General features: G+C 67.4%; 10 protein-coding genes across 10 annotated transcripts; 6 read left to right on the forward strand and 4 right to left on the reverse strand.

Annotated features, from left to right (window-relative positions):
* Nucleotides 1-1,912: 1,912 nt before the first annotated feature.
* MICPUN_57430 (histone acetyltransferase) lies at nucleotides 1,913-3,715 on the forward strand (the record flags this gene model as incomplete). The annotated part of the gene is made up of 1 exon (XM_002500700.1): nucleotides 1,913-3,715. The coding sequence occupies one exon, from the start codon at nucleotides 1,913-1,915 to the stop codon at nucleotides 3,713-3,715; it is 1,803 nt and encodes a 600-aa protein (XP_002500746.1).
* A 39-nt stretch (nucleotides 3,716-3,754) lies between these two features.
* Nucleotides 3,755-7,065, reverse strand: MICPUN_57431 (hypothetical protein; the record flags this gene model as incomplete). The annotated part of the gene is made up of 1 exon (XM_002501130.1): nucleotides 3,755-7,065. The coding sequence occupies one exon, from the start codon at nucleotides 7,063-7,065 to the stop codon at nucleotides 3,817-3,819; it is 3,249 nt and encodes a 1,082-aa protein (XP_002501176.1). The 3' UTR covers nucleotides 3,755-3,816.
* Nucleotides 7,066-7,203: 138 nt separating this feature from the next.
* MICPUN_57432 (predicted protein) lies at nucleotides 7,204-8,367 on the forward strand (the record flags this gene model as incomplete). Its single annotated transcript, XM_002500701.1, has 1 exon — nucleotides 7,204-8,367. One exon carries the CDS (start codon nucleotides 7,204-7,206, stop codon nucleotides 8,365-8,367), a length of 1,164 nt encoding a protein of 387 aa, XP_002500747.1.
* Nucleotides 8,368-8,541: 174 nt separating this feature from the next.
* Nucleotides 8,542-11,457, reverse strand: MICPUN_57433 (predicted protein; the record flags this gene model as incomplete). Its single annotated transcript, XM_002501131.1, has 1 exon — nucleotides 8,542-11,457. The coding sequence occupies one exon, from the start codon at nucleotides 11,455-11,457 to the stop codon at nucleotides 8,542-8,544; it is 2,916 nt and encodes a 971-aa protein (XP_002501177.1).
* A 127-nt stretch (nucleotides 11,458-11,584) lies between these two features.
* On the forward strand, nucleotides 11,585-12,463 carry MICPUN_57434 (predicted protein; the record flags this gene model as incomplete). Its single annotated transcript, XM_002500702.1, has 1 exon — nucleotides 11,585-12,463. The coding sequence occupies one exon, from the start codon at nucleotides 11,585-11,587 to the stop codon at nucleotides 12,461-12,463; it is 879 nt and encodes a 292-aa protein (XP_002500748.1).
* Nucleotides 12,464-12,945: 482 nt separating this feature from the next.
* On the forward strand, nucleotides 12,946-14,048 carry MICPUN_69617 (predicted protein; the record flags this gene model as incomplete). The annotated part of the gene is made up of 1 exon (XM_002500703.1): nucleotides 12,946-14,048. A coding segment is annotated over one exon (1,103 nt), but the record flags the coding sequence as incomplete, so codon positions are not given.
* A 194-nt stretch (nucleotides 14,049-14,242) lies between these two features.
* Nucleotides 14,243-15,558, reverse strand: MICPUN_108014 (predicted protein). The gene has a single exon (XM_002501132.1). The coding sequence runs from the start codon at nucleotides 15,552-15,554 to the stop codon at nucleotides 14,358-14,360; it is 1,197 nt and encodes a 398-aa protein (XP_002501178.1). The 5' UTR covers nucleotides 15,555-15,558; the 3' UTR covers nucleotides 14,243-14,357.
* Nucleotides 15,559-15,741: 183 nt separating this feature from the next.
* Nucleotides 15,742-16,590, forward strand: MICPUN_57437 (predicted protein; the record flags this gene model as incomplete). Its single annotated transcript, XM_002500704.1, has 1 exon — nucleotides 15,742-16,590. One exon carries the CDS (start codon nucleotides 15,742-15,744, stop codon nucleotides 16,588-16,590), a length of 849 nt encoding a protein of 282 aa, XP_002500750.1.
* A 118-nt stretch (nucleotides 16,591-16,708) lies between these two features.
* MICPUN_99783 (predicted protein) lies at nucleotides 16,709-19,738 on the forward strand (the record flags this gene model as incomplete). Its single annotated transcript, XM_002500705.1, has 1 exon — nucleotides 16,709-19,738. One exon carries the CDS (start codon nucleotides 16,709-16,711, stop codon nucleotides 19,736-19,738), a length of 3,030 nt encoding a protein of 1,009 aa, XP_002500751.1.
* Nucleotides 19,739-19,775: 37 nt separating this feature from the next.
* On the reverse strand, nucleotides 19,776-21,084 carry MICPUN_108015 (predicted protein). The gene has a single exon (XM_002501133.1). The coding sequence runs from the start codon at nucleotides 21,071-21,073 to the stop codon at nucleotides 19,826-19,828; it is 1,248 nt and encodes a 415-aa protein (XP_002501179.1). The 5' UTR covers nucleotides 21,074-21,084; the 3' UTR covers nucleotides 19,776-19,825.
* Between the last annotated feature and the right edge of the window lie 196 nt (nucleotides 21,085-21,280).

Here is a 21,280-nt window from a genome sequence, read left to right on the forward strand (position 1 = left end):
CGAGGGCGAAGAAACCGCGTCGTCGTTGCTGAATCCGGTGGTGGCGGTCTCGGTCCGAGACGTCACGAGGGGGCTCGCCTCCGAGGACCCGAAGCTGCTCCGAGCGGCGTTGGGAAGCGGGGGCTTTGGAGTGACGAACGCCCGAGGCGAGGGCGCCCACGCGAACGCCGCGAGTCCGCGCGCACGGGCCTCCTCCCTTCGCGCCGCCGCCGCGGCTGCCGATTCGCCGCTGTGACCGGACATCAAAGACTCGATCGACCAACGCTCGGGAGAGGTGACTTGGGCCGAGTCGGCGACGGGCGGTCGCGCGGGAGGAAGGGAGACGCTTCGTCGGGGCGGCGCACTCGCTCCGCCGCCGCCGCCAGCCGTGTTCCCGCCGCGCTCCTCGTCGTGGGCCATCGCGAGGGACATCGCGCCGCGAAGTTTTGACAGCGTGTCGCGCCGCGCGGGTCTTCGAAATACGTTCGCTCCCCTTCGTTCCCGCGGATCCCCCGCGCCCACGCCGAACCTTCGGACCATCACCACCGCGCAGAGTGCGAGGAGCAACCCGGCGGCGAGCGGCGCTCCCACGAGAAGCCACACCGACGCGACGTCCGTCGAGGCGGCGACCACCACCGGCGCAGCGATTGGCGGCGGCGACGGGAGCTCGATCGGAGGCGGCGACGGGAGCTCGATCGGAGGCGGCGCGGACGTTTGCGACGCGCCGGCGGTGATCCTCGGGGGCGCGGCCGGCGCGGGGGGCGCCGCGACGATAGGTTCCGTCCTCGCCACCGCTCGCTCGTACGATTCCAACACCACATCCCTGAGCTGCAGGTCCGCGCCCGCGCCCGTGACGTCCATCCACGCCACTCGGTTCCAGGGCGATTCGGCTTGGAGCAACCCTCGCCGCCTGCCGCTCGCAGCCGCGTCGTCGAAGAAGTCCGCATCGACCGGGACGGCCACCGGGGTCCACGCCGACGGCGACGTGCCCGAGCCGCCGCCGCCGCCGGTCGCGTTGAGCCTGTACCCTCGTGCCGCCGGCTGCGATGCGCCCGCGAGGTCGAGTCGAACCTCGAGCGAGGCGAGGGAACCTCGGGCGCTGAACCGAAGGACGTTCCAGGCGCGCGAGTCGATGTCGAACGTCGACGCGAGCGCGAGCGCTCCCCACGGCGCGAGCTGCGCCCATATCATGCTGTCCCCCGCGGCGTCGACGCGCCCGAGATCCCTCACGCAGAGCCACTGCGAGGTCGAAGGGAAGGGCGGAGGAGGCGGTGAGTTCGGGGGAGAGGAGGTCCAGCTGTGCGTTGTCCGTCGTTGCCCCCGGGGTTGGAGGGAGCGTGCCGCGCGCACCGATGCATCCGTCCACTGCGGCGCGAGTCCCGGTAGCGAAGACTGACTCGCGTACACCGTGAGCGACGCGCGAAGCGTGAACTCGCCCCCGTCGTCGAGCACGCTCGCGTCGAAAGACGCCGGGTCCTGGAGGGTTGCGGCGACCAAGGGAAAAGGCGGGGCGGGGAGGGCGTCGGGCGGCGAGAGTGGCGACGGCGGCGACGGGGGAGGGGTTGCGGGAGGCAGAGGCGCATCCGACTTTTTCTCGGAAGGCATGGACGCGCCGGCGGCGCCGCTCGAGGCGCGTGTGGAGTGAGCTGCGGCGGTGAAGGGACCCGAGCAACCCTTGACGACAGCCCTCGCTTGAAAACTGCTCGTCTGGACTCGCCTTGAGGTCGTCAGCGGATATTGCACCCTCGCGGGCCCAGATTGCGCGGCTCGCGTTGAACGCGGGTAGTCGCGGCCCAAGCTCGAGCGTCTCGGCGCGTCGAAGGACCGATTCGCTTCGCCGGAGCGCATCGCGGTTCGACGCGGGTGATCCGGACGCCCGACATTGGACAGAAGGCGCGCCGACCGCCGGTGACCTAGACGAAATCTCGTCGCGATGGAGGGTGCGGAGCCGGAGCTGGAGGTTGCAGCGGCGGAGACGCCGGCTGAGGATCCGGCCGTCGCCGATGTCGACGACGCGGCGAATGCCGTCAACGACGAGGCGACAGAGCAGGCTGCCGATGCCGCGCCGGAGGATGCGCCGGCGACGGAGGCTTCCCCCGACGACGAGCCCGCTCCTGCACCGCAAGAGGAGGAGGAGGAGGATCGACCGCCCGAGCCCGCCGAAGGACCCGATGAGCCCGCCGGGCCCGCGCCCGAACCGCCGCGGGCACCCGATGCCGGTCCCCGCGTGGACTACGGCGTCGGCGACAGGGTCATGGCCCTCGCCAACTTCGACGGGGGCTATCACGCCGCCACCGTCGTCGAACGACAGAGGGTGGACAGGGACAGGGATAAATCATCAGCCGACGGTGACTCACCCGACGCATCCGGCGGCGGCGGCGGCGGCGGACCGGGAGGATCACACGCCCCCGGAACCCCCGTTCGATACTACGTGCACTTCGAGCGCTTCCCGAAGCGATGCGACCAGTGGGTGACGCCCGAGCGGGTTCGGCCTTGGACCGCGAGCGACGGCGATTTCGACACAGCTGGCGACGGGGCCGACGATCCCGACGTGGGCTCCGGTCTCGCGCCCGACGTCGTCGAGAAGAGGCCTTCGAGGGCGGGCGGCTTGGAGGCGGACCGTAAGCTGACGCGGACGCGGAAGAGGAGGATGAACGAGATGAACCACGTGGAGCGCGCGCCGGAGGACATGGCGCCGCTGGAGCGGCTCATCGAGGAGGAGCACGAGCAGAAGACGCGGGTGAAGAACGTGGAGATGATCGAGATGGGTAGGTACGAGATCGACTGCTGGTACTACTCGCCCTACCCGGACGACTTCGTCCAGAACGGTAAGCTGTTCGTGTGCGAGCGGTGCCTGAAGTACATGAAGCGGAAGAAGACGCTGGTGCGGCACAGGGAGAAGGGGTGCGCCATGGCGCATCCGCCCGGGGATGAGATCTATCGCCATCCTCCCGCGGTGGACCCCGGCACCGGCGCGGAGACCCGCCCGAGGTTGAGCATGTACGAGGTGGACGGCGGGAAGGCGGGGGTGTACTGCCAGAACCTGTGCCTGCTCTCGAAGCTGTTCCTGGACCACAAGACGCTGTATTACGACGTGGAGCCGTTTCTGTTTTACGTGCTGTGCGAGGTTGACGCCAAGGGCCACCACGTGGTTGGGTACTTCAGCAAGGAGAAGTACACGCGCGAGAGCTACAACCTGGCGTGCATCCTGACGCTGCCGCCGTACCAGCGCAAAGGATATGGCAAGTTTCTGATTCAGTTCTCGTACGAGCTGAGCAAGCGGGAGGGACAGGCCGGGACCCCCGAGCGGCCGTTATCCGACCTCGGGCAGGTGTCCTATCGGAGGTACTGGTCGAGGGCCATCTTGGAGGTCATATGGGAGCACCGGGGTAAGATCTCCGTCGCCGACATATCCAAGGAGACGGCCATCGCCCTCGACGACATCGTCAGCACGCTCCAGTCTCACGGTCTCGTGAAGTACTACCGCGGAAATTACATGGTGTCGGCGTCGAGTCCGCGGCATCTGGAGGAGATCGTCGTCGCGTGGTGCCCTTGGGTGCTCAGGGACGGCGGCAAGGGGAAAGGAGCGCGGGGCGACGGCGAGGCGAGGGGCGGTGACGGAGGACTCGCGGTCGATCCGGAGTACTTGTACTGGTCGCCGGATCCCGATCGGTTGCCCATACACGCCAGCCGAAGGGCTCGTCAGGCGGCCACCGGGTCACCGGTGGGATGGTGACATCCTCGCGAGAGTCGTCGTCTACGTTAATGCAATCAGTTAGCAATCACGATGGGACTATTATTAATACACACGTTCGACGCGTTTAGTCTACCGCAGTCTCAGGCGATCTGCGCGGTGCCGGACGCCTTGCGGACGTCGCTGATGCCCATCACCGTCGTCTCGATGTCCGACGCCTCCCGCACGGTGATGGCTTTCCGCGTTGCCTCACTTACGGCGGCTTCGGCGTATGGCGGTAAGGGAAGCTCGGGGAGGTCGTCGGCGTCGTCGGCCCACACCTCGTCGCACGGGGAGTCCCACGGCGCCTTACCGCACGTCCTGAACTTATCCCTACCGTGCACGTCGCACCCGTCGCGCTCGGCGTCGGTCTCCTTGTACTTCATGTGCTGGTTGTACCAGTTTCCGTGGTTGCTGCCAAAGTGCCTGGAAAACATCTCGAGCCGGTCCATCTTGTTGACCCTGTCGAGGAACGCCTTCTTACCAGCCACCGTGCCGCAGTACCCGGCATGAACGACCGCGGTGTCTCCGTACTTTGCGTAGTCGCCGTGCTTGGTCCTGATGTTCTCGAGCCTGCCCTTGTAGAAGGTGAGATAGGACGGGAACATCTGGTGGGGCATTCCGTGGATCTTCTTGCCCTCTTCCTTCGCCCTGGGCGCAATCTCGTACACGAGGTGCTCCTGCTCGTCCGCTTGCCCGTAAAGCTCCGTCCTGATCCAATCCTCGAGAAGGTCCCAGGTCTGCTTCCCCGGCGCCGCGGCGAGTAACCCCGTGTTAAGCAGGCCCTGATCCTTCTCGCCCCCAAAGTCGGACAGCGTCACCAGCGAATTGTGCTTCATCTCCTCCTTGATGAGCAGCGTCGGATCGCGGATCATCACGGACGCGGCGTCGATGAACACGGTGCCGTAGCCACCCTTGGTGAGGCTGTAGAGCGCGTGAACCTTGCGCCACTTCGAAATGACGCGTAACGCGCGCTGTCGCTGTTCGTTCATCTTCCTGCTCGCGACCTTATCGAGGTCGACACCCGGGCCCTTCTTCTTGCCCACGTCGGGTACGTCGCCGCCGGGGCGCCTGAGGAAGCCGAGCTCGGTGACCGCGTCCGGATCGCCGCCCAAGAGCGCGTCCTCGCCCTCGGGCGCGTCGAAGCGCGCGTCGCGACCGGAGGCGCGGGACGCCTTGAGGAAACCCAAGGGCGTGACGTCGTCGCGACGAATCGCGGCTTTCGCGTTTTTCGTCTCGCCCTTCGCCGGCTTCGTCGGCTTCGGGAGCTCGACGAACCCGAGGGCGTTGTTCTTCAGTAGGCGAACCCTCCTTTTCGGGCCGGGCGGCGCGGCGAAAGACTTGGATCTCTTCGAAAGCCCGACCCGCGCGACGTCGGCGTCGGCGTCGGCGATTGGGTCGGCGATTGGGTCGACGTCCGAGGGAGTCTCGGAAAGAGTCTCGGAAGGTTCCTCCGGCTTCTTCTGGCGCGTCTCAAACTCGTCCGCGAGCTCCGCGGGGATGGCGATGAACCCGAGGTCGGTGACGTCGTCCACCCAATCGCGCACGTACGCCGGCTTTTCGTCGATCTCGGCGGTGCCGTCATGGCGCATTTGCACCCGCGAATTGTGCCGGCTCTGAAGATCGACGATTGCGTCGACGAGCTGGGTACGATTCATGGCGCGGAGCATGTCCGCGGCGTGCGGAGTGATCCGCCCGTCGGCGCCGAGCGTCGCGAGGTCGTCGTCGCCGCCGCCGCCGCGATCCTTGCCGCCGTCCCGCGATCCCATGCCGCCGAGACCCGCGCTGACGGATGCGGAGGCGCCCCAACCCTCCGCCATCTGCTCGTACATGGACCGGAGGATATCGTCCGTGTCGCGGTTGTATCGCTCGTCGTTGGACATCCGTTCCTCCCGCCGCATGATGTTGAGGACGTCGTAGTCCAGGAAGCAGGAAAACGGGCCGACGCGCTGCGCCTTGGAGAGCCGTCGGCACTCCGTTAGGTCGTCCTCGTCGGTGAGCATCACCGTCAGCCTGAGCAGCGTGTCCGGCGCGTTGCGCTCCATCGAGTGCACCAACGTCTTGACCATCGGCCAGTACTCGTGCGTGGCGTACGTGACCCATCGCAGGTCCAAGTCGTCGATCGGGATGCGAACGTCGTCGTCCCTGCGGAGCAAGTTCGTGAGGCCAAACTCCATCTGTTCCTCCTCGTCGAAACCATCCGATGTGCCTCGCTTTTTCTTCTCGGGGTCGGGGAACCCGAGCTGCTGACCGTTGTGGCTCGCGAAATCGTTGACGTGGTCCACGAGACCGGGCACCTCCGCGCGCTCGGCGACAAAGTCCGGGAACGGGATCAGCGTCGTCACCGCCTTGATCCCGTCTTCCGATTTGAGCCAATCGGCGTACGACGTCCTGTCACGGCGCCGTCGTTCTCGTTCCTCCTCCTCGAACTCCACGATTGCCTCGTGCGACCGCGCGTAGTCCACGACGTCCACGTCGGCGCCGCCGTTCGTGAGAGCGCGTTCGTTGGCGCCAAGCGCGTCCCTCGCGGCGAGTTCGTCGGCGTCGACGAAATCCACCCCGAGCTTGGGCTTCCACGCGAACCTATTCGCCGCGTGCATCGGGGCGGAAAGCGGGATCGGTGGGTCGACGAGTTCAGCCCCGGCGGCTGCCCGCGCCGCCTTCTCCGCGGCGACCGCGATCTCCGACTCGATGTTCATCCTCCACGCGAGCGGGTCGAGGACCTTGCGGGTCTCGTACGACGACGGCGCGGACGGATCGTCGCCCGAGACGAACGAGGGCGTTGTGACGGTTTCGTCATCGCCGGCTGTGCCGCTCGCGTCGTCCGGCGTGGGACCGTCTCCCGCGCGACGGCCGACGCCGGCTGCGGCTTCGCGCTCGGCGGAGCGCGCGCGCCTGCGCTCCTCGCGGCGCGCGCGCTGACGGTCCGCGGCGCGCTCCTGCGGCGGCCGGATCGGTTCCGCTCGCGGCATCTGCCCGATGCCCCGGGGCTCGAGGGTGGTGTCGCCGAGGCCGCTCGAGGCCGCGCGCGCGCGGGACGCGTGCGCCGCGCCGCCGCCGCGGCCCTCGTGCCGCCTCGCGCGCGCCGCGCCCCTGGCCGCCTCGCCCAGGGAGGTGAAGTGCAGGTTGCCGTCGAGCCCACCGCGGCCCACCGCGGCGCCGGCGAGGAGCAGCGCGCCGAGCGAGGCCGCGCCGAGCGTCGCGAGCCATCGCGACGTTTTTTTCTTGGTGGATCCGCGGCCCGAGCACGACGCGAGGCCCGCGGAGCGTATCGGCGCGCCGTCGGCATCGCGCGACGCGCGCGCGGCGGTGGCGGTGGCGCTGAGCAGCGGAAGCGTCTCTCCCTCGTCCATCGCGACGTGTGCGCGCCCGCTGGTGTGTGAGGCGGGGCGCGCGAGTGGTGCCTCCTCGAGTGTAACCGCCGGGGAATATGCTGACACGCGCCGCGCGCCGCGCTTCTAACTGTGCGCCGGCGCGGAAAAAGTGGGAAAATGCCCTTCCCCAATCTCGTGCGGGCGCGGAAGAAGGCGCGCTCCTCGGGGAGCGCGTTGAAGAGTGAGTCCGCTTTCCGAGCGTCGGAGAGCGGTGGGCGCCAGTCCTCGGAGGCGGCCTGGCGAATCCGCGCGAGATTGGGGAGACGCGCGCGTGACCCGGAAAAAGCAGGGACACGCGGAGCGGATCTGGAGGATCGACCATCTCCAGGGACGATGAACGCGCGCGAGGGATCCAACAAGGCGCAGGCCGCGGCCCTCGCGGCCGCGGTTGAGCCATCGGTGAGGCACAGCCACGACGACACTCGCGCTCGATCGCGCTCTCGCGATAAGAGCCTAGAGACTCCCCCTCGGAACTCCTCTGAACCCACGCGCACATCCCTTCGCAAACCTTCTTCTCCCGAAGGCGGCAATTTGAAGCGAGACGGCGGCGCGACGCGGAGGCACGCATCGGACAGCGACGGAGACGTCTCGGACGACACCCAGTACGAAAGGTACGCATCCGACCGCGATGACTCGTCACCCCGCAGGCGCGAAGACGACGAAGACGACGAACACGACGACGAGCCGTACGACCCCGCGGCCGACGACCACCCCGGGCCCCCGTGCGATCTGAAGTTGGAGTACTGGATGCGAAGCGAGGAGTGCACCGAGCGAAAACGCGCGCACGTCGCCGCCATCGACGAGCGCGGCGGGTACTGGGGCATGGAGGACCACATCGAGGAGACGGTGTTCGCGCCGCACGGCGACGTGGTGTTGGAACGCAACATGTTCCCCTACGAGACCCCGCGCGGGATCTCGCACTGTACGCTCTGGTCGCGATCGCGAATGTCGGAGCGGGACATCGTCAGATGGACCAAGGCTTGGCTGCTGGAACACCTGCCGGACGCGCTCAGGTTCAACTACGACCTGAACGACAACAACTCGATCGACATCCCGCACTACCACGTGTTCATCGAGAGGCCGGTGAGTGGTGACGCCGACGAGGACGAGCGGGGAGCGGGCTCGGCGGCGAGCGAACCCGGTGAGTTGGTTAAAGATTCGTCGACGACGGATTCGGACGAAGGGTTCGAGAAGAAGAAGGAGAAGAGGGGACGCGACGAGACGGACTCGGACGCGGCCCCGGCCGCCAAGGCTGCGAGGTTCGACCGCATCGAGCCCTGAGCCCGAGGCGAGGCCACCGGTAACAGACACATCATAGCAACCCGTCGAGCTCGCGTTCTTGTTAGTCCATCGGCGAGTTTGGAATTTCACGAATGCGAATTTTCAGCCATCGATCGTTTCCTCGTCCCGACGATTGTAGTCTACCACAGCGCTATCGCGCGCCATCACCCCCACTCAGAGCGGCTCGTCCTCGTCGACGACGGCGTCCGGTCCGTCGTACCTCCCCTCGTCGAACTCCTCCTCCGTGCCCCGGCACATCCGCCTAGCCTCGAGCACCACGCGAAGAAAGCGCAAGGCGTCGCGGACGTCGATCGAACACTCGAGCGTGACGCCGGACCCGGACCCGTCCCGGGACTTGGCCTTGGCCTTTCGCGCCGGCTCGGCCAAACGTCGCGCCAGTCTCGCCAACGGTGGGGGCAGCGTCTTCCTGAAGTCGTCGTCGCTCAGCTCGATCACGACGTTTTCGTCGTTGGAGCGTTCCCTCCCTCGTCGCCGCCGCGCGTCTTTGTCCGTCGCCCCTCTTTGCGTCGTCAGCGCCGGGAGGTGCGTCAACGCGAACGAGTCGAAGAGCACGCCGCGCGTTGACGGCGAGTAATCGCGCAGAGCAAGCTGCGCGCTCGCGGCGGCGGCGCTCCAGAAGCACCAGTCCGGGACCCAAGCGTCGTACGCCGTTTCGTTCAAAGGCGTCGTCTTCTTCGCCGACGAAGAGGGCCTCGTCACCGTCCGAGGCTTGCACGCGTCGCTCCTGTCGAACTTGCGCGACATCTCCATCCGTTCCTCCCACGACAGCGAGAACATGTCCTGCCTGATCAGGTCCTCCCTTATCTGCTCCTCCATTTTCAGCAGCGCCGCCAGCTCAGCGTCCGACGAAGACGCGCGTTCGGAAGAGGGCAACGATCGCCACCACGCGTCGTACCTCGCTAGCTCAGCGTCCGACGAAGTCGCGCGTTCGGAAGGTGGCAACGATCGCCACCACGCGTCGTACCTCGCCAGCTCAGCGTCCAGCCGGCGCCAGCTGTGTCCCGCCAGATGCAGGCGCCTGCTGCCCCCCGCCGCGTGTTTCAACGACTCGGGAACGCGTTCGGGTAAGCGCGGCCACCCGACGGCCCGAATGGCCAGCGGGATCGCCAAAGCGGCAAACACGAGCTCCTCGCACACGGGCGAGCTCGGGGTGGCAAACGCGTCGAGGGCTCTCAACAAGGCGAAGAGGGGGTCGCGGTCGAAGAGCCGTCGCGTCGTCGCGTCGCTCACGCGTTTGGACGCGCGCCTGTGCCGTCCGTCGCCCCCCGTCCCTCCCACGTCAGCACCACCCCCCGCGGCGCCCCCGTGCGACCGCCGGCGCTCCCACGGCCGCGGCGTCCCGTCGCCTTCGACGCCGTCCTCGTCCATCGCGTCCCCCCGCGTCGCGTCGAGCGGCCCGGACGCGAGCGTCCTGGCGACGAACGTGCTGTCGGGATTGACCGACTTGGCCAGGTACTGCGCGTGCGCGGGCGCCACGTGTTCCAACAGACCCGTCTCCCACAACATCCTCACGCTCGTCGCCGCGTACCCGCCGGACAGCAGCGTCTTGACCTCCCCGGCGACGCGCATGGGCGGCACGGTTCGAATCGACGGCGCGTGCGCTCGCATCGACGCTAAGATCTCTCGCGTGGGCGCCAAGCCGTGCCTCGCGGCGACGCGGACGGCGCGGAGCATGCGCGTGGGATCATCCGCGAACGACTCGTCCGGTCGACGGACGGTGCGGACTCGTTTAGCGTCGACGTCGTCCAACCCGCCGGCGAAATCGTACAACACCCCGGTCTCCACGTCGTACATCATGGCGTTGACGGTGAAACATCGGCCGCGCGCGTTGACCCGCAGCCTGCGAAGCCATCGCTCGTGCGCGCCGTCGGTGGCTTTCGCGGCGGTTTCCGCGTCGGAGTCGCCGTAGAGGAGGTCGTCGAGGTCGTCGTCGTCGTCGTCTTTGTTGTTGTTGTTGTGCCTCACGTTGTTGTGCCTCACGTCGTGCCCGCGCCCTGCTTTCGTCCGGCGATTGGTCCCTTTCTTTGGCGCCGAACCTTGTCCTTGTTCGCGTTTGGCGCGATCCACGCGATCGTGCTCCTGCATGGCGACGAGCTCGCACATGTCCGCCCTCGGATCGTTCGGGTCCGCGGAGTACACGTGCGCCACCCTGAACCTCCTGCCCACGATGATGGCGCGGTGGCCCATCCGTCGCTTGATCTGCCTCCACGTGGCGTCCGTGATGAGGTCGAAGTCACGCGGGGTCTTGCCCATGAGCAAGTCTCGAACCGCGCCGCCGACCACGAGCGTTCGCGACGGAACCCGTTCGACATCGATTTGTTCGGGTGGTGAGTCACCGCCGTCGTCGTCGTCGTCGTCCGTCTCGTCGTCCCAACGTCGTCTTCCACGAGGTTTTTTCGACGATTTCATCGGAGCTCGGAGCCGCCGCGCGATGTTCCTCACGTGCTTGGGTATGAGGTCCGGGTCGATCCCGTGTTCGTCGGGACGAAGGATGCGCTCCTTGGGGCCCGGCGCGCCGTGGTTCAAACCGGGCTCGGGCTCGGGCGTGGGTGGCGGCGGCGCATCGAGAAAGAACGAAAAAAAAGCTTCAACCGATGAGCGTTGTTTCTGCTTCTGCTGATGCTGATCCGCGCCGTCGCGGTGCCGGTCCAGCCTGTCGATGAGGACGTCCCTGATGCCTGACTCGTCCAACCCGTGGCGCGCGAGCAAATCGCGAAGTTCCCCAACCTTCAGGCGCTTCAGCCGGGGGAGCCTCGGGATCTCCTCGCCCGCGTCGTCGCCGTCCGCGGAGGTTTCGGGCGCGAGCGTAGCGGCGGCGCGCGGGAACGGAGCGCGCCACGGCTCCCAGGACGCGCGACGCCCCGGCCGACGCCAACTCGCCGGATCCCTAACAATCTCGTGCCCACTCCCGCGGTCGACGACCTGTCGCGCGGCGCGGGAACCCTGCAGGGTCGCGAGGGCGCGGGATGCGCCCGGCCCACGCGCCGGCCACGCGCCGAGATCCCCGCCGAGGGACCATCGACGGAGCGCCGCGGTCACGCGGCGCGTCTCCCGCACGCCGCGCCCCATACTCTGTCCACCGGGGACTTGCGGCCGGCTGCCCGCAGATAGGAGCAGACGCCGCGTCAGCGTCGGAATTGGGAATTTATCCGCGTCGGCCCTTCCCTCACTTCACACCGCGAACACAGAGGGAGACATGTCCGACAACGTGTTCATCGACGTCGTCGAGCCCATCGACTATCACGTGCTCGCGCCGAGCGAGAAGGAGCTCGAACGATGGTGGGCGCGGCAGAACAGGCAAGGGCGAGGCGCGGGTGCGTTCGACGCCAATTCTATCGGAACGAGCGGAAGCGACCGAGGGAGCGATTCCGACGCGAGCGACTGCGGCGGCATGACCCTGCGCGAGGCGCAGCAGCTCGTGAACAAGCGTCGCGCGGAGCATCCGGGTCGTTTGGACGAGAGGTTCGGGTCGGGGATGCGCGTCAAGACGAAGCTGGCCGCCCCGTCGAGCCCGCTGGCAACCATCCCATCCTCCCCGACAATTCACCGGAACAGGGCGGATTCGTCGAGCTCGGGCGAGGGGGAAGGCCTCGCGGGACCGTCTCCCAGGTCGCCCCTGGACCGCGCCGCCGCCCGCGACGCGCGTCTCGAGTCCGTCGCAGCATCGGGAGGCTCGCCGAAGGCGGCTCCGCGCCCGGCGACCATCGCGTTGCTCACGCCGGCCGTCTCCTCGGACAACTTGCCCTCGAGTCCGTCGCCGAGGACCAGACTCCATCGTCATCCGTCGCCCGGCGTCATCGACGAAATCGCGCCAGCCGCCGCGTGCGCCCCGCCGGACGACGCCGCGTCCGACAGGTACGTGGACATCGAGGCGGGCGTGAGGGAGATCATCGCGCGCGAGGAGGCGACGCCGGGCGGTGCGGCTCGGGGCGGATGGATGGACGGGTGGGTCGGATGGACGACGACGAGGCGAATCGCGAGGAGGTTAGCGGACCGAAGGATCCCACGGCCCGCGTGGGCGGCGTTCGTGGTGCTTTGGCTGTACGCGATCGCGCGGCTGGTGCTGGGCGCGTGACTAGAATCGTGGCGTGGCGTGAGGCGTGTACATAGCGTAGCGTGAGGCGTGTATTATGATGGCGAAAACGTCCCTGGACGGTGGCCGCGAGCAGGCGAGGTCTCCATCGGCGCCCGGCACAAAAAAATATATATATCCGCCGAGCCGCCACAGTGACTCGCGCTACCGGTGCGGCGACCCGCGCTCGTAGCCCGAGGCGGGATCTCGCGCACATCTCGTGGACCAAGAGCGGACGCGCCATGACCGCAGCGGCGGTCGAGCCCACGCGAAGCGGCGCGGGCGTCCCCTCGACCAAGGAGGCGGCGGCAGCCAATTCTTCCGGCTCGCCGACTCGCGTCCTCCCCGAGACGCGCGACAAGGCGCGCCACGACGCCAAGTACGACAAGAAGAAGTCCAAGGGTAAGGATGCCGATGGCGAGGCCGGCGGCGACTCGGACAAGGAGGGCGGCAAGGAGGGCAAGCGCAAGCTCACCCCGCTCGAGCGATGCGAGAAGAAGATCAGGGCGGCGAAGCGCGCGACGCGCTCCGAGCTCTCCGTCAGCGGCGGCGAGTGGCAGAAGCACGGCTACGCGTACGACCCGAAGGTGCTGTCCGCCGATGGCTTGGGCGACGATATCGAGCGCATCTCCGCCAAGGACGTGAGCGTCGAGGAGTTCATCGAGCGCTTCGAGCGGCCGTGTCGTCCCTGCGTCATCACCGACGCCATGGACGGCTGGGCGGCCAACACCGAGTGGACCTACGACAAGCTTCGCGCCAAGTTTGGCAGGCACAAGTTCAAGGTTGGCAGCGACGACGACGGGTACGCGGTGCGGCTCAAGTTCAACCACATCCACCACTACGTCAACGACCCGGCGCACATGCGCGACGACTCTCCGCTCTACATCTTCGACGGATCCTTCGGGGACAAGGAAGGATCGCAACCCTTGCTCAAAGATTACGACGTGCCAAAGTACTTCAAGGAGGATCTCTTCAGGCACGTGGGCGAGAAGCGCCGTCCGCCGTACAGGTGGGTGGTCATCGGCCCACCGCGAAGCGGCAGCAGCGTGCACGTCGACCCGTTGGCCACCAGCGCCTGGAACGCGCTCGTCTCCGGTCACAAGCGGTGGGCGCTGTACCCGCCAAGCGCGGGGCTGACCAAACCAGACTTGAAGCCGAAGGGCATCGGCCTGGACGGCGAGTCGGTGACTTGGTTCCAACGGATGTACCCGAAGACCCGCGGCAAGGAGTGGACCGAGGTGCGAGGTTTCCCAAAGCCGATGGACTGCGTGCAGATGCCCGGGGAGATCATGTACGTCCCCGATGGGTGGTGGCACGCGGTGTTGAATTTAGACCACACGGTGGCTGTGACTCAAAACGTGGTGACCACAGCGCGCTTCCCCAAGGCTTGGAGGATGACGAAGCGCGGGCGGCCGAAGATGAGCGCGCAGTGGCTCAAGAAGCTGCGAACGGCGCGCCCGGATCTCGCGGCGGTGGCTGACGCTCAACCACGGCGCGCGGAGGAGAGCGCCGGGGAGAAGACGAGTTCGTCGTCGAGCTCGAGCTCGAGCGAGGAGAGCTCGGACACGGAGCCGGACACGGACCCGGCGTTCGTGGACGCCAACGCCGCGGCGATGAAGCTCAACAGGCTGTTCCTCGGCGGGGGTAAGGCCGGGGGGGTGGTTGGCGACGAGACGCTGCTGGAGATGGCGCGGGAGAGGAAGGAGAGGGCCGAGAACGAGCCCGCCTCGCCCAAGAAGAAGCGCACAAAGTAAGAGACGCGTCATCGCGCGCTCTTTCGAACCGCTTAGCACTACGTTGAAATGCAACGATGAACCGAGAGACGACATGAATCGACTTCTATCGAATCGACCCCACCTCCAACAACAACGCCAACCCCCGTGAGATATCCATCACATCACCCGACGACGAACTCGAGCTCGAGCGACGTGTCGTTGACTCTCGCCGAGTACGAACTCGGGACGCCGCTCAGCCGAAGGTACCCCGTCAACGCGTACCCGAGGTACTCGTTTGTGGGGTTGATCCCCCTCGCCGCGAGCGCCTGTGCGCTCCACAGCGTCGCGGGTCCGTCCAGTTTGATGGTCACCACCCTCTGCGCGTCGCCGACGCCGTTCTTCACAACCTCCACGCTCGACTTGAGCGCGTACCCTTTCCGGACAAACGCGTTCACCAACTTTCGCATACCTAACGCCGCCTCGTCCACGTCACCCCCGAACGCGGGTTCCGGAACGTCGAATTGCGTGCCCTCGAACCCGTACCGCATCCTGGCGTACACAGTGTCCCCCAGACGCTGCGCCAACACCGCGGGGAGGAGCTTATTGTCCGACAAGTTTGCGTCGCGGCGAATCACCTTGGTCGTTCCCTCGGCGCCGGACCGCTCCTCGAACACGCTCTGCGACTTCGGGATCTCTTTCGCCACAACCTTGAACTGCGTGTACGAGATGAAGTCGAAGTACAGCGGGTCCGTCAGCTTCCCTTGCTCGATCTTGAGCGGGGAGTACTGCTGTGTGTACGGCTCCCACTCGCTCTGACGCGATTTCCAAAAGTTGATCTGAAACGTGTCCATGGCCATCATGTCCAGCGCGTCGACCGTCTCGTACGTGGATCGCAGGAGGAGCACGGCGAGCTTGATGTCGATCGGGGCGCGTGGGAACCTCACCGGGTCCGGGGGTAAGGGCAGCGAGAACCCCTGCGGCGTTGGGAGGTACTGGTTGGGCGCGGAAGCGGACGCCAGCCTGACGGAATCTTCCGACGCGCTTCGCACCGCGGCGTCCACCTTGTCGAGGGCGGCCCGCTCCTCGGGCGTGAGCTGAGGGGGCGGGGGGTCCGCGTCCTCCGCGTCCTCCGCGTCCTCCGCGCTCGCGGCGGAGAGGGGCGTCAGCGCGACGGAACCCGCCGCGAGCAACGCGGCGCGGCGGGAGAGCGCCGAAGGAAGCGCGACGTCATCGGTGCCGAGTGCGTCGTGACGTCCCGCGCGATGGAGCGCGCGGGTCACGGGGGCGCGAGGGCGGTGGACGCGGCGTCGCGCGACGCCGTCGGCCTTCGCCGCGCATCGGGTGACCGTCGAGGTTGTGGAAACGGTCAGGGCGTTCATCGCGTCGCCCGTCCCGTCTGCTTCGGCCTGCGCCCCGCCGAGTGGCCGACGAGCCTTATCGTCGCGCTCGTACCCTGTTGCAACAGATTTCTGGTTGAGTAAATTACCCCATGACGAGACCTGCATTGCGCCCCGCGCGCGAGTCGTCGCGATGATTATGTATCGGCGACAGCGGTCGCGGGCCGGTATGGGCGGGTCGTCCGTCGCACCCGAGGCCCCACCGTTGTCGGAGCAGCTAGAGAGGAAGGCTATGTGCGAACGGGCGAAGGACATCTTGCGCCCGTGGGCTTTGAGTCCATTCACGTCGATGTGGCAACCGGTCTTCACCAAGGCTGGCCAACACGAGGGTATCGGTGTGCTGATGAACGTGATAGGGGCTATCGAGAGTGGGACCGAGATCGAAACGGAGCGGACGATCGTCAGGCAGTGCGACGACCTGGTCAGTCTCGCCTCGACCTCCATGGTGGTGTCGGGTTTGGCGCTAACTTGCAGTATCCCACTCGCCTTTACGCTGTTGTCAGCTGACCCCCTGCCCCTGGCTTCTGGCACCCTCGGCGGCGACGGTTGGGATGCCCAGGGCAGCGGTGTCGAGGCCGCGGTCCGATGGTATGAGGGCTGGGTCACGCATAAGTCCGCGCTGCACGCGTGTCACTGGCTCGAGATGGTCTTACTGAGCCTCAGCGCTGGATTCAATTTCAGTGGCATCGTCTTCTGTTTCTGCACTGTTGCGCAGTATTCGCTGTACGTCCCGACGCTGGATTCGAAGATATGGTGTCTGGTGGATCAGTATGAAGCTACGCAATTCGCCTGGACGTATCCGGTGCTCGGCATCTTGTTTTTGGCCGCGGCGTTTCCATTCGCGGCTGTGAGAGTTTCACCCGTGGCCACCTTGGGTGCTGCACTGCCAATCACGATGTTGCTTGTGAAGACAAGGTGGGTTTTTGGCTGGGGAACTAAAGCAGCCGCGCTACAGCACACGATGGCGCGTCGGTTGTTGAAGATCGACGGAGGCGGCGTCGGGAAGGGGTCGATGTGAAGTGCTCAGTAAGCCGGTAGAACGTGTCTAAGGGTTTTACAGGTTACTGGTACTCTTAGACTTTTTTAACAATGCCAAAAACCGTTAGCACTAGGTCATTACCCTCGGCGCGGTCGTCATGCAGGCCTTCGCGAGGGCGCTCATCTTCCGGGCCCCCGGGCTCTTCGCCCCTCACGCGTGTGCCGCGAGGGTCTCCATCGTCCCGCGACGCCTGACCCGCGACCTCACCGCCAACGCGGGCGGGTGGAGCATCGGACCGGGGGGACGCGTCGGGGGGGCTGGGGGCGGCGGCGGGCGCGAACGCGACGAACGCGACGACGGCCTCCGCCGCAACAGGTGGGGCGACGAGTACGAGGACGACGGACGCGACCGCGGCGGGTACGACGCGCCCGCGCGAGGCGTCGACCGCCGCGCGGGACCGGTACGGGGCGGCGGCGGAGGCCGCAGACGGGGCCAGGACGACGATCCCCGCCGCGCCGAGGCGCCCCGCCGACGCGGGGAATCGTCGACGCGAGGCCGCGGCGGCGGAGGCCGCGGCGGCGCGCGCGGGCGCGGGCGCGGGCGCGACGATCTCCGCGAACGACCCTCTCGCGATCGCTTCGACGACCGTCGCTTCGACGACCGTCGCTTCGACGACCGTCGCTTCGACGACGGTCCGCTGATCGTCCCGCCGAAGGACACCCGCCAGGTCCCGAGTCGGCGCGGATCGTCCGCCCCATCGAGGGGGCGGGGACCCGCGCGGAGGGGCGGCCGCGGCGATGGGTACGACCGCGGCGATGGGTACGAGCGCGGCGATAGGTACGACCCGCGAGACCGCGCCCCTCCCCGTCGCCGCGGCGGGTACGACCGCGACGGCCCGGTCCGGACCCGATCGTCGCCATCCCCATCCGATCCCCGGCACGACCCGTTCGCGGGCGGACCCCGGCCGACGCCCGGGCACCACGACCCAGGCTACGACTACCGCGACCACGCCCCCCCGGAGCGCACGAAGGAGCGCGGTCCCAGGTCCACGGGCATCGCCGACGCGTACTACGCGGCGTACCTGAGGGGCGAGGTTGACCTGGCGGATCCGCCGCAGCTGGACGTGTACCCGCGGGACGAGCCCGATTTCAACCCCATCGGTCCCCGGTGGCAGATGCCGGACGGGACGTGGTTTGGGGAGGGGCCGCCGGACCCGCGACGAACGTTCGACAAGGAGGCGTGGGAGAAGAAGGTGTACTGGGGCACCAAGGAGGAGCTCATGCGGGAGGAACGCGTGGCGATTGGCCTGGAGGAACCGTACGTTCACCCCGACGACGTCGTGGTCAAGCTCATATCCCGACCCGAGGGGTACTGGACGATAACGGCCAAGGACGAGCGCGAGGGGAAGCCCGGGACGTTCACGGCGACGCCGGAGGTGGCGGAGAAGGTGAGGCGGGCGATGGAGGAGGGTGACGAGTCGCCCACGTGGGCGTCGACGTCGCCAAACGCGAAGGGGGATTACTCGGGGAAGGATGACGAAAAAAACGAGGCGATCTTCGAGCGCCCGCGACGCGCGTCGTCATCCACCGCTCTGGGCGATTACTACGCCACGTGCCACCCCGGTCTCGAGGACGTCGTCGCGAAGGAGCTGGAATCCGAACTCATCGGTGCGAGCGACGTCCGGGTCGGGGCTTCGGGCGTCTCTTTCCGGGGGGACGCTCGAGTGGGGTACAGGGCTAACGTGTGGCTCCGATGCGCCATTCGCGTCCTCTGCGAGCTCGACCGAGGGTACATCGACCCGAACGTCCCGGGCGGCGCCGCGATTTACGATTTCGTTCGCGACGCGGCGCCGTGGCACGAGGTGATACCCGCGGACGACGGTCTCACGTTCTCGGTGGAGTCCAGGGTGCGCAGCTGCACCGACGTCACGTCCACACGGTTGGCGAGCACGAGGGCCAAGGACGCCATCTGCGACGCGCTCGTGGACGTCAACGGGTGGAGGCCGCCGCCGCCGCAGTTTGGACACTCCAGCGCGGACGTCCCGCTCTACCTGTCCCTCTTCAGGGACGAGGCTAAGCTGTACCGCGACATGTCCGGAGAATCCCTCCACCGCCGCGGGTACAGGGACGCGGCTATTCACCGCGCGGCGCTCAACGAAGCCGCGGCGGCGGGCGTGCTGAGCCTCGCCGGGTGGTCAGCGGCGTGCGACAGGGCGAGGGAGCGCGGGCTGGTGCTTCCGGCGCTGGTGGATCCCATGTGTGGCTCCGGGACGCTCCTCATCGAGGGCGCCATGATGGCCGGCCGGGTCGCGCCGGGTCTCATACGCGTCGACGCGGCAGGCGGTTTCGGCAAGGGTGGTGACGGCGGGAGGGATCCGTCGCCCGGCGTACAAAGGCCGGCGTTTGCGTTCGAGCGGTGGCCCGATCACGACCCGACGCTGCTGGAGGAGGTTTTGGAGGAGGCGGCGGAGATTGGCGCGGCGGCGAGGAAAAAGATGGGCGGCGCGCCGGTGATCATCGGCAACGACGTTCACGCCGGGGCGCTCTCGCTCGCCAGACGCGCCGCGATGGCCGCCGGCGTCGACGGCGTCATCGATTTCGTTCAGGGCGACGCCGCCGACCTGACGCACCCCAAGTTGACGGAGTTCACCGCCGCCGCGCTCGAGAGGGACGGATTACAGCGGGACGTCGATGAACCCGTCGACCTCGACGACCTCGGTCCGACGGCGCTGAGGGCCGAAGGCGGAGGGGTGCTCGTGGTGTCCAACCCGCCGTGGGGCATGCGCATAGGCGCCAGGGACGACGGATACGACGGGGACGACGCGGGCGACGGATACGGCGACGGAAACTGGGACGACGCGGCGAGTGATGCGGGGAGCGTCCGAGGGGGGGATTCCGTCCGAGGGGGAGAGTCTGTCCCTTCAGCGGGGACCCTCCGCGCGCCCGACGTGGAGGAGGCTTGGCAGAGCCTCGGCGCGTTCTTCCGGCGCGAGTGCGGGGGCGCGACGGCGCACCTGCTCTCGGGGGACGCGAACGCCACGAGGCCGCTCCGGATGAGGGCGAGGCGGAAGAGGGTGTTGGGCATCGGCGGCGTGGACTGCCGACTGCTGGAGTATCGCATCCTGCCGCCGCGGCGAAGGGCCAGCTTGGAGGAGCTCGCGGACGCGGCGCGCGAGGAGGAGGAGTGAGTGAGTGAGTGAGTGAGTGACGACGCGCGGTCATCATGAGAATTAATATTGTGCGTAGTGTTAATGTAGTGTTACCGCTAATAAGTGTTAAAAGTTGAACGTCTGCTGCACCGCCAGCTTCTTGAGCTCGCTCCTCAACTTGGGCCCAAAGTTGGCTCGGCGCACGCTGGTGGGCGGCGGAGCCAGGCCCCCCAGCCACGCGTCCCCGTTGGGCCTGAACACCAGAAACTCCTCGTACCCAACCCCGCTCACCGGGTCCACGAACTCGTCCTCGTCCGACGTCGTGAACTGCCCAAACTCGACCCCGGCTCGGTGGCTCGTCTGCACGATGGCCGCGTAGTACTGGTGCCTGTGCACGTGCGTTTCAGCCGCCGTCCTTATGGCTCGGGCAAAGGCGCAATCGCCCACGCCGTGCCCGCCGCATCGCATCGCGCCCACGTTGCCACCCTCCAGACCCTCGCATCCGCCGTCCATGCTGGCCATCGCGCCGTTGACCAGCGAGACGCCCAACCCGTCGCACCCCTCGTCAAACGTCCCCGTAGCATTCGCATCTTGCAGCACCGGGCACGACACGCAGTAGGTGCTCAGCCCGCGGGCGCAGCAATCGCCCGGGTCGTTCGGGTCGCACTTGCACACGGTGCCCTCCACGAGCACCCTCCTGGTGCCCATGAACGAGCCAGCCTCGGGAAAGGTCTCGTCAAAGTCGAGAGACCTCGCGACGCCGGCGCCGGATGAAGATTCGGATAAGCTGTTTCCCCCGTGATTGGCGCCGAAGATCACCTCGTCCCCCTCGTCCATGGTCTCGCGCATGGCGCCCGGGCCCCCGACGTCCATTATGAGCGGGTCCACGATGGGCATCACCAGCACGGTGGCGCCGCCGCCCTTGATGTGCCTCTCCAGCTCTCCTCTGAGCGACGACGCGTCCGCGCTGTCGCCGTGCGCGATGGCGCGGTGCGAGACGCCAACCTGCCTGGCGTTGACGCGCACGACCGGCAGACCGTCGTTCCTCGTCGATCCCTCGGGCGCGGACGTGCTCGCGGCGGACGGGGCATCGGCCAACAAGCTCGCGGGCATGCGAAGCGTGTCGTCGTCCTTATCCACGTACCACACGGAAGGGGCGCGGGCCAACCCGCTGCCCGCGGTGAGCGCCTCCACCAGCTGCTTGCGATGGGGCGACCAGGAGTGCGACGCGTTGCTGCCGCCGTCGCCGTTCGAGCCGCCCTGAGGGAACGCCTGCGCGCGAACCGGGGCCCGAACGGACTTGGTGGTCCTGCGCGAGCGCGCGGGGGCGCGAAGGCCCGCGCAATTCGCGAGCTGCTGCGCGTGCGTCGCCATGTTGCGCGTCGTGCCAACTGGCTCTGCGCCGGTCGATGTTGGCGTGTGTCTCTCTTTTCGTGACTCGTCGTTTCACGGTCTAATTTCTCCCATATACCCATCGAGAGGCGGGTGTTGTACACGGTGGCGGATTCTGGTCTTCTGATTGGTCCAAAATAACTCAAGACCCATGGTCTACTGCGCCGTATAAATAAAATCTCGGACGGA

The sequence above is a fragment of the Micromonas commoda genome, chromosome 3 (genome assembly GCF_000090985.2).
Source record: "Micromonas commoda chromosome 3, complete sequence".
Classification (NCBI taxonomy): domain Eukaryota; kingdom Viridiplantae; phylum Chlorophyta; class Mamiellophyceae; order Mamiellales; family Mamiellaceae; genus Micromonas; species Micromonas commoda.

Excerpts from the sequence above, each read along its gene's own strand:
- MICPUN_108014 (XM_002501132.1), bottom strand. The coding sequence starts at position 15,554 with ATGAACGCCCTGACCGTTTCCACAACCTCGACGGTCACCCGATGCGCG.
- MICPUN_108015 (XM_002501133.1), bottom strand. The coding sequence starts at position 21,073 with ATGGCGACGCACGCGCAGCAGCTCGCGAATTGCGCGGGCCTTCGCGCC.